The following is a 12,755-nucleotide window of genomic DNA, read 5'->3' on the forward strand; positions in this document are numbered from 1 at the left end:
CCTAATAGTGGCACTGATGCATACAGTAAAAAAGTCTTTATTGGTTTGTCAGAGAAATGATCGTAAAGCATCTCATTTTGTTTCTATGAGGTACGCATCTCTCTGGGGAGCTCCCCAGGATGCACTTCCTCTCAGGGAGTCCCCAGAAACTGTTTGGCCTGAAAACACCTATTTTCTAACCAGTACCCCCACCAACACCCCTTGCATTTTTTATTTATTTTTTTATTATTATTTTTTGCAATTTTGCCTTTATTTGAGAGGTGAAAGTGGGGGGAGAAAAAGAAAACAGAGTAAAGAAAACATGGAGAGAGAATGGTGTGACATGCAACAAAGATGCTGAACAAAACTGGGAAGATGCTGTGAAGTTTGTAGTCTAAGCCATAGAAATAGAAAGAGTAGAATAGACATTGAGATTCAAATGAATGTATCAGGATGGTCAGAGCGACAGCCGTGTTTAAGCATACTGTCGCCATTGCAGGAGAATAACTTCTGTATAAACAAAACAACTCGCGGTATGCTACGAACTCACTGAGGTGAGGTTTTGTAGTCATGACCAAAGGAGCAGTAACGCAGAGTAGTAACATTACGTTTTCAGATAAGCAATCCTTTACTTTTAAAAAATTGCAATAACTTTTATTTCCCTGTTTCTCTTGTTGCCATCAATTGCATATATGTTGAAACATTATGTGCTGTAGCTGCCTCCGAAAAATGAGGAAGAGACGCAGCTGAGAGGACAGCTGACGGGGGGAGACCACAGGGATAAACAGCGTGCAGAACAGCATATTTTCACATCTAACTCTGTTGATTAACCCTTTGAAACCTGAGTAAAATGGCCTGATTCCTTTCAAGAACATTAGAAGAATGCAATGAGTAACTCTAGAAGAAATGACACAAAAAATGTAAGTTACAAGAAAATTACCTGAAAAGAAGTGGTGATATATATATATATATATATTTTACTGTAACAGGCTGTAAAATACATAACTCAATACCTACAAATAAATTTTCTCGAGGAGAGAAAAATCACCTTTTAATAATTTCTAGCAATTTGCAAGACATTTCTTGCCAAGTTACTTGTTACCTTTTTTCCATGTTTTCAAAATAAAACAAAAAACTGAATGCTTGTGAAAGGCATCTAAACACAACACAAGAAAACTAATGTTGATCCAGGTTTCAAGGGTTAAGGCTTTATTTTGACCAAACTGGAACTTGTTGTTAGGACAGTGGACTAACTAACAAGACTAAGACATTTTCTTCTAATTGTATGTTGTTTCTGTCAAGTTTGAATATAGTGTGTTTTTCGATGAAGCTTGTGTAAGTTCATTGAAAAAGAGAAACTTGGATTGGTGTATGGTTGTATTTTTTGGTTTATTATGGAAAACAGTTAATAAAAAATAGGCCAAAAAAAGGCTCTCAAACTAGTTAGTGTGACACACTTCACAGCCCCACTGACATTTATTATTGCCAAAACAACTTACAACAATCTCCTTTTTTTATTGTACCACGGCAAAAAGTTAAATGTTTTTCTATTCATTCCATTTCTATGGTCTGAGCACCAGGTTTTCTGCTGAGGACTGATACCTGTTCCTTTTTGGTTTTCTTCTTGGGGACGGGGTCGTTGCCTCTCTCTGACTCAGACCGGCTCCTGACTGACCGCCGTTGCAGCTTCCTCTCCTGAGAACCTGAAAACACATAAAATACTGACCTGTATCTTTTTATAATCAATTTTTTTAAAAAAGCCATACACCCTGCATGTCTGTGTTTTACCCACCGTGTGGACTACTGTGGTGTGAACCAGGAGAGGAGGTCTGCTGCATTCCTCCCTCCTCACTTCTCCGACTAGCGGGGGAGCCTCTCCTCTCCTCTTCCTCTCCATCATCCCCGTCTTCCTCCTCCTCTGGACTGGGCTCAGGTTTTGCTCTGCTGTCCTGCTGAAGGCATCAACATTTGAGTATCGTGTCAGGAAACCCAAGATTCTACATTTTTCTGTCTGCACAAGTTACACCTACCTCAGGTGAGCAGTATCCCAGGTCGGGCTGCCGGGCCTCTCTCTCCACTCTCTCCTCTTTCTCTTCTTCTCTGTCTTTTTTTGGAGACGGAGCTGCTTTTTTCTGCAGGAGAGGCCAGTCGCACTTTGTGATCTCCACGTTCAGTCTCTTCATGGTGATAGAGAGAGGCAGCAGCTTCCTGGCGGCTGCTGTTTTCCAGGCCCTGACTGGTGGCGGTGAGTCCTGCTGTGGTCGTGCATCACAACCAGCGTTCTGTTTCGGGGAGATGGTCTTACGCTGGTCTCCCCTCTGGTTCTTCTCTTCATTTGAAGCCTGGGAGTTTGTGTTGTCCTCCGTGTTGGAAACACTACACTGTCTGCGTGGCAGCAGCCGTCGTGGCGGCTGCTCTCTCTCTGGTGACTTCACGGCTCCCTCCTCCTTCTTACTGACTGAGCCGCTGGAGCGCCGGTTTCGTTTCTCCGCTCTGATGTTGGGTTTCTTGTTGGTCGTACCTTCGTTAGGGTCTGGGTCAACATAGATGAAGGTGTAGTTGTCAATTCGCTCCTGCCGCGTCATCACGAAGGCGTCCTCTGCATGGCCCACACCCACCTCCCACTGGGAACGCTCCCGCTGAGGGATAGGCTTCAGGAGCTGGAGAAGAAAACATCAAAAAGATTAAAAAAAAAAAACAACTGATGAACTTTATTTCTACATGGAACCCATCTAACTGGACAACTGGTGATATCAATATTGGCTTCACCAAATACATATTAATAGATGTTGGTTTAAAAATGCAAAAAAACATAAATGGGATTACCTAGAAACAGTGTCATCATTTCATTGTTCTTTTCCTATTTTTCTCTATTAATGATAATGTAACTAGCTGTCAGACGGCACTGCTCACCATAAAATTACCCTATTGATAAAAGGATACATGTTACTGAGTAGGGCAGAACCACAATGACTAAAAATGTTGTTTAAAAAAGAGACGATTCATGGGAGTTTAGAAAAGTACATTTTTTGTTTGTTTTGTAAAAAGGTGTTTTAGAAGCTTACCAATGATGAGCCATGTGATGGAATAAATAAAAGGCATTTACTTCATTTGTACAGTGAACACAGTCTTTTTGTAAATGGGATAGAAACTGAAGAGAAAATCAAAAGAAATTGCTAATCAGCCCCTCAAGTATTTTGGGATGTGATCGCAACAATTAATGCAAAGTCAACCAATCGCAAGACATTTTGCACAAGCTTGCTATTTTGTCCAATTGCTGCAACTTTTCAGCAAATTTGACCAATCATCGGTTTTTAACAAATTATACAAAAAAAAGCAACTTTTTTTCCCTTTTCGCTTGCTCCTGCAATTTAATTGCAACAAAACAAAACAAAAACATTACAACACGTATCACACCTTTTTTGAAAAGCTGTGGTGAAATTTTAGAATGCAACAATCAAAAAAAAAAAAAAAAGAATTTAAGATAAAAAATTTCTGAAATTTGTGATTGGTGGATTTAGATAAATAGGCATTACTAAAAATAAAACATCAATAAAAGCCCATTCAAAATATTAATTTAAAATAAAAAAACTGGACTCACATTTGTATCAAATTAATTACTGCCTACATTTCAAATAAAGGAAATTAATTTAAACACAAATATTTGGTTGGTTTGTGTCGTACGTACTTTGTGTTTCTCTACAGGGTTTGTGGCTTTGCGCAGAGTCTCAGCCTGAAGTTCATCAAACTGTTGCTTTCCCTGATACAGGACAATCCTCTTCTCATGGATCCACGCTCGCTCTGCAACACTGCCAAAGAACTGGACGTGATACTCCCGGTGACCTTTACACAAACAGAGAAAGAAGCTGTGGCGTTTTAGGTCATCACACATTTATACGTTTGTGGAAGGAAAAATGCTCGTACCTCTGGTGTTGATGCGAGTGTGGACCTTCATCTGCGGGTCTGAGGAGACCATGCAGGGCCACCAGGGGTAGGTGCCCACCTTGGACCACACCAGGTCTCCTATCACAAACTCCTTGCAGAAGCCCGTCTCTTGGATCACTGATGGATGATGGACTTTCGGAACCTAAACAGGAAAATGAACGAGTCACTGGTCTGCTTTCAAAATCCAAACAATGACAAGTTCGTCTACTGTAACATGCAGAGAATCCAAACTGCTGTGTAGTGTGAACAGTCGTGCTCTTGCCTTCGGCGTCTTTGGTTCAGTTTTGATAACGGTCTTTTGAGGCTTCTCTGTCTGGGCTGGGGGTGTTTCTGTCGGCTGGGGCTGGATGTGGATGTCCTCTGTGTGCTCCGTGGTACCTGCCTGGGCTTGGCTCTGCTCCAGCTTCTGTTCCTGGACCTGCAGCTGCAACCTCGCACTCTTTTTCCTCTTCTCCTTCTTCCTCTCATGTCTGCGCTGCATCTGAGTGGCCTCGTTCTTCTGAGACTCCTTCTGAAGAGTAGAAAATAGAAAAAAAAGAAAAAAACAATAGCGATGAGACATCTGTTAACTTTTTTCTGTTTATATAAAAGGTAATTCAAAAACTGATCTCTCTGTCTGCTGAAATATTAAAAACTTCTTAAGACGATTAAAAGTGAACCAAGATGCATGCAGTTCAATTCCAGATGACTTTTTATGGGAGAAATTAGAGAAATAAGAGTATATAATATGCTGTTGTTTGCATGTAGAGCATGCAATTTTTTTTAAGAAAAAGGCCCAAACAAAGCTGGTTCCAGCCACTAAAATACTTAGGTTTTCTGTTTTCTATGCTTTTATACAACAGTGAACAGAAAATCTTAAGAGTAATAATTTGGACAATAGCAATTTGGGCACTTTTGTTGATTTGCAGACAGTAATAAAAATTTGCAAGGGTCAAAGCAAGGTTTTAAAATTAATACTGCACTCCTAAAAAGGTGCATGCAGAGCAAAAAACTAATCATTAAGCAATAACGGTCTTTCATTATTAATTTATCTGCTGATAGTTTCTCAAGTAATCAATTAATTGTTTGTTCTAGTGTTGTCACGATGGTGTAATTTCTAACTCCGATACAATAGCTTGAGAAATAGCAATACTGTCAACACTGCCACTACCAATGCCACTTTGACGCTCAATGTCTTAAAAACCCTCAGAACGCAGACATGACCTTCCCAGTTGGCAAAATGGAAAAAAAAACATTAAAAAGGACATGACTGCAGGGTCTGTATGTGTGTGTGTGTGTGTGTGTGTGTGTGTGTGTGTGTGTGTGTGTGTGTGTGTGTGTGTGTGTGTGTGTGCAACTAACTCAGATGTGCACACATTACCTGCAGTTCTTGCAGCAGGTCTCCACACAGCGCAGATTCAAACAGCTCCTTCCCGTTCTGATACGTCTTTATGATCTTCAGCTTGATCTCTGGAGAGCTGGTTTTCTTCAGCACCCCACCGGGAGTGTTGGACAGGGCGTGGGAGGGCTGAGAAGACGGGGTACTGTCCACAAGGGAGGGGGGAGGACTGGAGGAAGGCAGGAGCAATGGGGGAGGAGGGGGGAGAGTGTGGGTCATGATGTGAGGCGTGTGGGGCAGGTGGTGCTGGGAGGGCAGTGGCGGCGGCGGAGGACTCTGTGGGTGCGAGTGGGTTTGTATGTGCGGTGGATTGGAGTGGAAGTGGTGTGCGTGGTGGTGGTGATGCGGGTGATGATGGTGGTGGTGGAGGTGCGGGTGATGCGTGGGCAGAGGTGGGGACACAGGAGACAAAGGTCTCTCCTGGAGGCCCGGCCCCCTCAGGACCGTCCCCTCCCCCGGCATGAGACCATGATCTCCGTAGCTCCGTATGGCGCCGTAGCCGTTAGCGGAGCCGTTGGGGAACTGTGAGTACATGGAGAACTTGGCCTGTGGCTCGTACATGCCCAGGCCGGGCGGGTAGCCGTTGGAGACCTGCGACATGTCCTCCGAGGCTGACGGCGGGTAGGAAAACTCTGCATCCAGGGCAGCATCGTAGGAGGGACCACCATCCTCGCCTGGATCACTGCCGGTGTCGCAGGTGCCTTCCTGTCTGATGTTGGCTGAGTCAATGAGCTGAGGGGGTTGCTGAATTGTATTTCCCATGATCCCTTGCATGAAAGAGAAGGAGAAATCCATTGTTGGGCTCCTGCATCCTTAACTGTCTTTTTCTTTGACTGGACCTGTTGACAGAGATTTATATAATTACATTAGATGCAGGCAGGCTCCCATTAAACTATTATCACTTTAACCCTCTGAAACCTCGGCAAATTGGCTTGATTTCTCTCAAAAATATGGGAGGCAGACAATAAGCAACTTCAGAAAAATTGCCCAAAAATTAGCAAGAAATTAATGAAAAGATACAAAAAAATCCTGAAAAAAAGCACAAAAAGAAAAAAGTGCTTAAAATACTTCTGTAGCATAATTAAAATAACTTTAACTTTAAAATAAAAAAATAATAATAAAAAATCTTCTAAATCTTGCGGGACATCTTTTCAAGTTATTCATTGCCTTTTATACCATGCTCTCCCTGCTGACAACTGCAACGCTACATCCCTGGACATGTTTAAAAAAACTCCTTAAACCCAACCTGTTCACCAAGGCCTACAACCTCACGTAATTCTGTCCACTCGAAAAACAGGCAACATTTAGTTATTTTTCAGCTTTGTATTTTGTATTTATTTGTTTTTGATAAGGGAACTATGCAAAGTGTCTTTGGGTCTTGTGAAAGGCACTATAAATTCAAGCTATTATTTTAAGTTACTTATTTATTTTTTCTATAATAATAAGCTTTATTATTATTGTTGTTGTTATTATTATTATTATTATTAAAGAAGAAATCAAACCAATTAGCTCAAGATCCAGAGGTTTACATGCTTGTGAAAGGTGTCTGAACGCAGCACAAGAAAAGTGATGCGTTTCCAGGTTTTAAAGGGTTAAACACATTAGATTTTCAAACTACCTAAATGTATTGTTCAAGATCATCTTGTTTACCCTTTATGAAGCCCAAAGAAATGATACAACATGCAGAACAGCTTGACATTAAAATCAAAACTGCTCTCTGTATGACCAACAGGTACAATCAGGGTTCCCACACGTTTTCATGGACAACATTTCAAAAATGTTTCGATTACTTTTTAAGGATCCATATCCATTTTTTCTTGCCCCAGTTGCCTGGCAGGGAGAAAATGAAGTAATGCAAACAAACGTCACACACAGACACCAGTGTTTCCCACAGAATCAGTATCTATGTGTTGTAGTAGCTTTTTATCTTGTGTGTGTGTCCCTTCTCTAAATTTTGTCATTTCTGCGGGTGCATGAACGGCTTAACTCATCATGAGTTGTTTTTATCCCTCAGCGGCAGTTTGTGTCGCGGCCGGGTTCCTACAGCTTAAGGCTAGGTTAGGTTTTTTTTAGGTGACTTTTTTAGACTGATTCAATGTAAATTGTAATTAAATTTAAGACAAATTTTACAATAATCAAGATTGAAAAAACAAAACAAAACAAAACAACAAAAAACAAAATATCAACAGACATTCACGACTTCAGGTTAGGGACAACTTTACTCAAATGTTTACTGGAACATAAAACATGATTTTTGGTTCAGGTGAAAAAGTTGAGCTACTTTAAATGTTGGAAAAAAAACAATTTCGTCGGAAAGGTTCACTGTTATGTTACATGACAAAAAAGGTTATTCCCAGAAGTTTACTGTATCATCACAGACTACAAAATTCAATTTCCAAAACTTTCAATTATTATTATTATTATTTTTTATTTTTTTTGATAATTCCTTGACGGTTCGAGACCTGGAAAATGTTATTGTGAAATTCCATGACTTTTCCAGGTTTTCCATGACTGTGGGAACGCTGTGCAGTGCATACCATGGACTACACATGGCAGCTTCATACATTTTTTTCCCAGAGGCCCAAAAAACTACCAGGGCTCTATTCTGGTTTGCTGTGCGCCAGCTGGTTTGTGGTAATTTAATTAAACACAAATGTATTTAGGAACATGCACCGTGCAGGCAAAACATAATCTGAAATTTTGAAACTAGATTTTGACAAAGGTATAGCTATGTCAGGGCCTCAAAATAAAGTGAAACTGTAGCACTGGTGGCCCTGTGGTTAACACACATGCCTGCATAAAATGCAACACCCCCGGTTTGCTTCCAGCCAGGGACCTTTGCTGCATAACATATTCTGTCTTTCCTATGCCTGTCTATTCTGTTAAACAGCCCCACCTCGAAAAAATCTCCCCAAATTATCTTAAAACAATGCAGTGCCTGCTTTTACCATTTCAGCTGATACTGTGTTTTAAAGGTGCATATTTGCAAACAAACCAGCTTGTGTGAAAAAACACAATAATTGCTAACCAGGGGACTGGAGCAGTACCCCGGAGCAGTACTACGATTTGCCTGGTGGGTAATCCAGCCTCACTGCTTTATGAAGTCATAAGATATTACATGACATGTAGCACCATCTTAAAAAGACATACTGTAGCTCTGAAATGTAACCTGAGCTCCTAAAACTCGAGAGCTTAAACGATTAGTACAATAATTGAACAACATTTCAAAGCAAAACTGGCCAAAAATATCACTGATTACTGCTCCTTGAATGTGAATAGTGCATTTTTTTTTTTTAGTATTGTTGAGTTTAAACTGAATATCTTTGATTTTTTGACTGCTGGTGAGACAAAACAAGAGAATAAATTATGTTTACTTGGGATTTTGATGGGCCTGTTTCGTTATTTCATTCACCAAATTATTATGTATTGCCCATGTATTGAAATAGTTTGCAGATCATTCGATAAGAATTTTTTAAAAACAATTAGTCAATAGGGGTGAGGGAAAAACTGATACAGCGTAGTATCAAGATATTTTGAGTGGTGACACATGGACAGCAAGTATTGATTTTTAAAATTATAAAACACATTAATATTACAAATACAACATCAGCGTAGCCTACTAGAATATAAAATAATTTGCTTTATTAGTGCACAAGGTACATTTTGCTGCAAAAAATACTTTAAGGGGGACGGCTGAAAATGTTATGTTATTAGATAAAACAGATAATGACAAAAATTTCCTTTGGTGACCTAATTTAAAAAATTGAAAAAAAAGGTAAATAAATCTCAATACATGTTATTGTAATACTCAAAAGCTTATGGCAAAATGCTGAAAATCACACTAATATTGTATTGTGAGTAAAGTATTGCGACAATATTGTTCCATGGGGCTTATGCAGATTTCCACCCGTTAGTGTTGGTCTGAATGTCAGTGGACATTAAGGGATTGTTCATTATTTATGAGAGGGGAGGCTGTGGTGCAAAACGGGGAAGGAACTTCAGGTAATTTCTTAAGTATCGGGGAAGGAGTTATGTTTCTTAAACTTTAAATGGTTGTATTGTGTATTATTTTATAAACCCTTTAGAACCCCAAACCCACAAACGGATTAAAAATCTTTAAAAATATCCAAAATAACACCATTTATCAGCCAGAAACTATGAAATATGGTTATTTGTGGTGAGGGGAGGGTCTTGCATTCCCCCCAGTCACTCAGGAGGGCTTGAGGAAAAATATTTGTTGCTGCTGAGAGGGTCATGATCGAAAAAAACAAAGACAAAGTCAGAACCCAGCCACCCCCGTACTCTGATAGAACAGTAACAAAGTTCTAAAAATCATTTGAATTCAATAAATCAGAGATAATATTTTAAAATAATAAAGTTAGAGATAGGTTTAAGTCTGAGATGTTGCACCTATATTGTACCTTATTCTACCATATATCTCATACCTCATAAAATACTTTTTAATTATTCTAATTCAATTTTACAATTTTTATTAATCCGAAGGGGAAATCCACATTTTTCACTCTGTTTTCATATACACACAGGGTTTAAACACACACACACATGCACAAACAGGAACTATACATGCATTTAATATCTAAATATAAGTGCACTTGGGGGTTCTGAAAGAAATTTCTGAGTGTCAAACACTTGATTTCCTGCACTCGGTTGAATTTTATGCACCAATTTTTGCCCCTTCTGCTTCCATTTATGATGTAATTGCCTTTAATTTTGTACAACTAAAAGTCCTCTGCTACTTTAATGTTTTACTGGGGGGAATAAATGCTCGTGTTCGTAATATTAAGGGGGACGTGCCCCCCCTGAAATCTCTACCTATATACTATATGTTAACCCTTTGAAACCTGAAGTGACATAGTTTTTCTTGGGCTGCAGTCAGAGGCCTTTCAACAAGTATTTAAACTTTTGAACTCTAAGCAAACCACTGCAGTTTCGTTCACAAACATGCAAAAAGGCGATGAGCAACTTGGTAAGAAATGTGCGACAAATTGCAAGAAATTTATACATTTAGAAAACTATCTTAAAAAAGGCTAGGAAAAGCTATAGTCAAAATGATATTAATGACGTATATAAAATTATTTTGCAGAATTATTCTAGATTGTTTACACTTTGTCCTGGTCATTTCTTTGGGTTTGTTTTTGTTTTAACTTTCTTTTTCATTTTTAAAACTATTTTTCAGGTTATTTTCTTGTTCTTTTTACTAATTTCTTGCTAATTTTTGTGTAATTTTCTTCCTTCGTTGCCTTCTTTCCATGTTTTTGAAAGAAATCAAGCCAATTTGCTCAGGTTTCAAGGGATTAAAATGTTGCACAGTCCCTATACAGACTATAAGTGGACTTGTTTGATCAAATTCTTTACAAAAACAGAATAAATCCACATAAAGAAATCACCATCATTTATTTTAAACTTCCTCTCAAACCACAAAACAAACTCTAAGCATTTTGTACTAAATAATAATTTTCCTCTTTGATGGCTATTAATCATCTCTTAAGTGCCTCTTTTCACAAGCTTTAGATAATTTAGTGTTTTTATCTCATCAACACAAACACATGGTGGCCTGCTACCACAAACAAAACAAAGAGCAGCTACCACCGCCCGGTTTAGCCTCTTAAACTTATCACTTTAATATCTTTTATGATTAATTAATCAGGTTAAGAGTGCCGGACTAATCTACTGTTAGTGGTTTAATGTGTGAACACACTCAGGCTTGCCCAGCGTTGGCGAAGGTGGATAACGGTGATGTAAACATCCATAAAGGTGTCAACTAACGGTCACTAGCTGCCCATAACGACTTGTGTTGTCAATTTAATGCTCCTACGAGTTGTGTTAAACATTAATGTTTGCTTTAAACTGTGTGGTTGTGTTTAAAAATCGACTGCGCAGACAACAAATGTTTCACTGAATGATCTTATAGCTTTCTGCGATGTTAGCCCTAAAGCTACCTGGCATTAAAAGGGGGGATTCAAAAAAGATATGGCCGTTTTTAACCGTTACAAACACAAAACGCGACGCGGCGGTTACGACCGTTAGTGTCTCGGCTCACACGAAACGAATGAACGTTTCCATGTATTGTTTATCCGTTAATGTACATCACACATGGAAGAAGATGAAAGAGGGGGAAGCTAACGGTGGCTAAGCTAACGTACCATTTGCCAATATGGCTGCCTTTGCCCCTTTAAATCAAATTGTCTGGCGTGATTATGGCGGTTTGGAGAGAAATGTGTCCGAAAATAAGCTAGCTACGACCCCCCAAAAACACGGAGACGGGGAGACATGCAGCGGGCAGCGGCTATGGCAAACATCGCCAAAGAGGAGAGCAAAGGAAGCAGCACAGATTTCGAGTCGAGAGATGCAGAGGAAATGTAAATTTAAAATATAAATACCTTCAGCGTGTCCCATTCTAAACACATACACCAGCCAGTAACGGATCCTCGTTTAATATATAAGGAGAAAAAAAATCAAAAAAATCCCTGTAATATAGATAAAGCGCAGGCCTTTTCCTTTTTCGTTTTAACGCAATTCTCAATAGAGAGGAGGAGGGGGTGTTACGCTATCTGGTCGCTGCCCAATCCCAAAGCCTGGCTCTTCCTCAGTGTAGGGACTGGAGCATTTAGTACTGCTAGATATGTTCAATTCTCGCACCCCTCCTGTGTGCAGTCTCTATACTACTACTACCAATAATAATAATAGTCTCTAGCTCCCTCTTCCTCTGGTTCAACAAAAGCACCCTGCTATGTTTTTTTGGTTTTTTTTCAGTCCAGGCCCCTTTGGTCTCCTGCAGCTGCTCAGCGCCAAAATCACACAGATCCGGATCGGAGGAGCACTCCGGGATGTGTAGTTTACCTCTGATTATATCTACTCTAATAAGAAAGAGTGTGTGCACAGAACGAGTATCGAGGAGCTAATGTAATATATGTCACACCTACACTAAAATGAAAGAGGAAATCCATGTGTCATGTTTCATCTGAAGAGGACAATGAAAAAAAAGAAACTATTTTTAAAAATACAAATGTTTAATAGTGTCAAAAGGTATTCAAGGACGAGGAATGTGAACAGTATTAAATTGTATTTTGGTTATTTTTATTTTGTCCATATCATAGAGCGATGCAGATGCTGTCGTTACGTCTACAGCAGCGTCTCTGATTGGCTTTTATACGCCTCCTCGCCTGATCTGTAACTGAGAGGAGGAGAAAATAAAAGAGGTCTCACTCTGCCTCTAATTCCTAAAACCATTGTTGAACAGTTCAATTCAATTCAATTCTATTTGCTTTATTGGCATGAATGTTTGGAAAACAACATTGTCAAAGCCTCAGATACAATCAAATGGTGATATAAATAAATACAAGGGTAAAAAACCAATAATGATAATCAAATCAACAGCAGTCCATTGGATTAAAAATAGATGTGTATATAAAAAAGTGCAAGAACAGTCTAT

At 39.3% G+C, this 12,755-nt stretch overlaps 1 protein-coding gene across 3 annotated transcripts in view; it reads right to left on the reverse strand.

Annotated features, from left to right (window-relative positions):
- Positions 1 to 12,208, reverse strand: part of nsd3 (nuclear receptor binding SET domain protein 3) — a 33,498-nt gene extending 21,290 nt beyond the window's left edge. The window contains exons 1-8 of one of the 3 annotated variants that reach the window (XM_088076567.1): positions 11,704 to 12,208; positions 5,285 to 6,141; positions 4,187 to 4,435; positions 3,904 to 4,066; positions 3,668 to 3,822; positions 2,010 to 2,639; positions 1,772 to 1,931; positions 1,582 to 1,682 (exon numbers count right to left, since the gene is read on the reverse strand). In XM_088076567.1, coding sequence (XP_087932693.1) covers positions 1,582 to 1,682; positions 1,772 to 1,931; positions 2,010 to 2,639; positions 3,668 to 3,822; positions 3,904 to 4,066; positions 4,187 to 4,435; positions 5,285 to 6,097 — 2,271 coding nt within the window. In that variant the 5' untranslated portion in view covers positions 6,098 to 6,141; positions 11,704 to 12,208. The remainder of the gene's footprint in view (positions 1 to 1,581; positions 1,683 to 1,771; positions 1,932 to 2,009; positions 2,640 to 3,667; positions 3,823 to 3,903; positions 4,067 to 4,186; positions 4,436 to 5,284; positions 6,142 to 11,703) is intronic. The other 2 variants (XM_042487540.2, XM_088076568.1) reach the window with 2 other exon arrangements.
- Between the last annotated feature and the right edge of the window lie 547 nt (positions 12,209 to 12,755).

The sequence above is a fragment of the Plectropomus leopardus genome, chromosome 4 (genome assembly GCF_026936395.1).
Source record: "Plectropomus leopardus strain MGB_pleo_1.0 chromosome 4, ASM2693639v1, whole genome shotgun sequence".
In the NCBI taxonomy this organism is placed as follows: Eukaryota; Metazoa; Chordata; class Actinopteri; order Perciformes; family Serranidae; genus Plectropomus; species Plectropomus leopardus.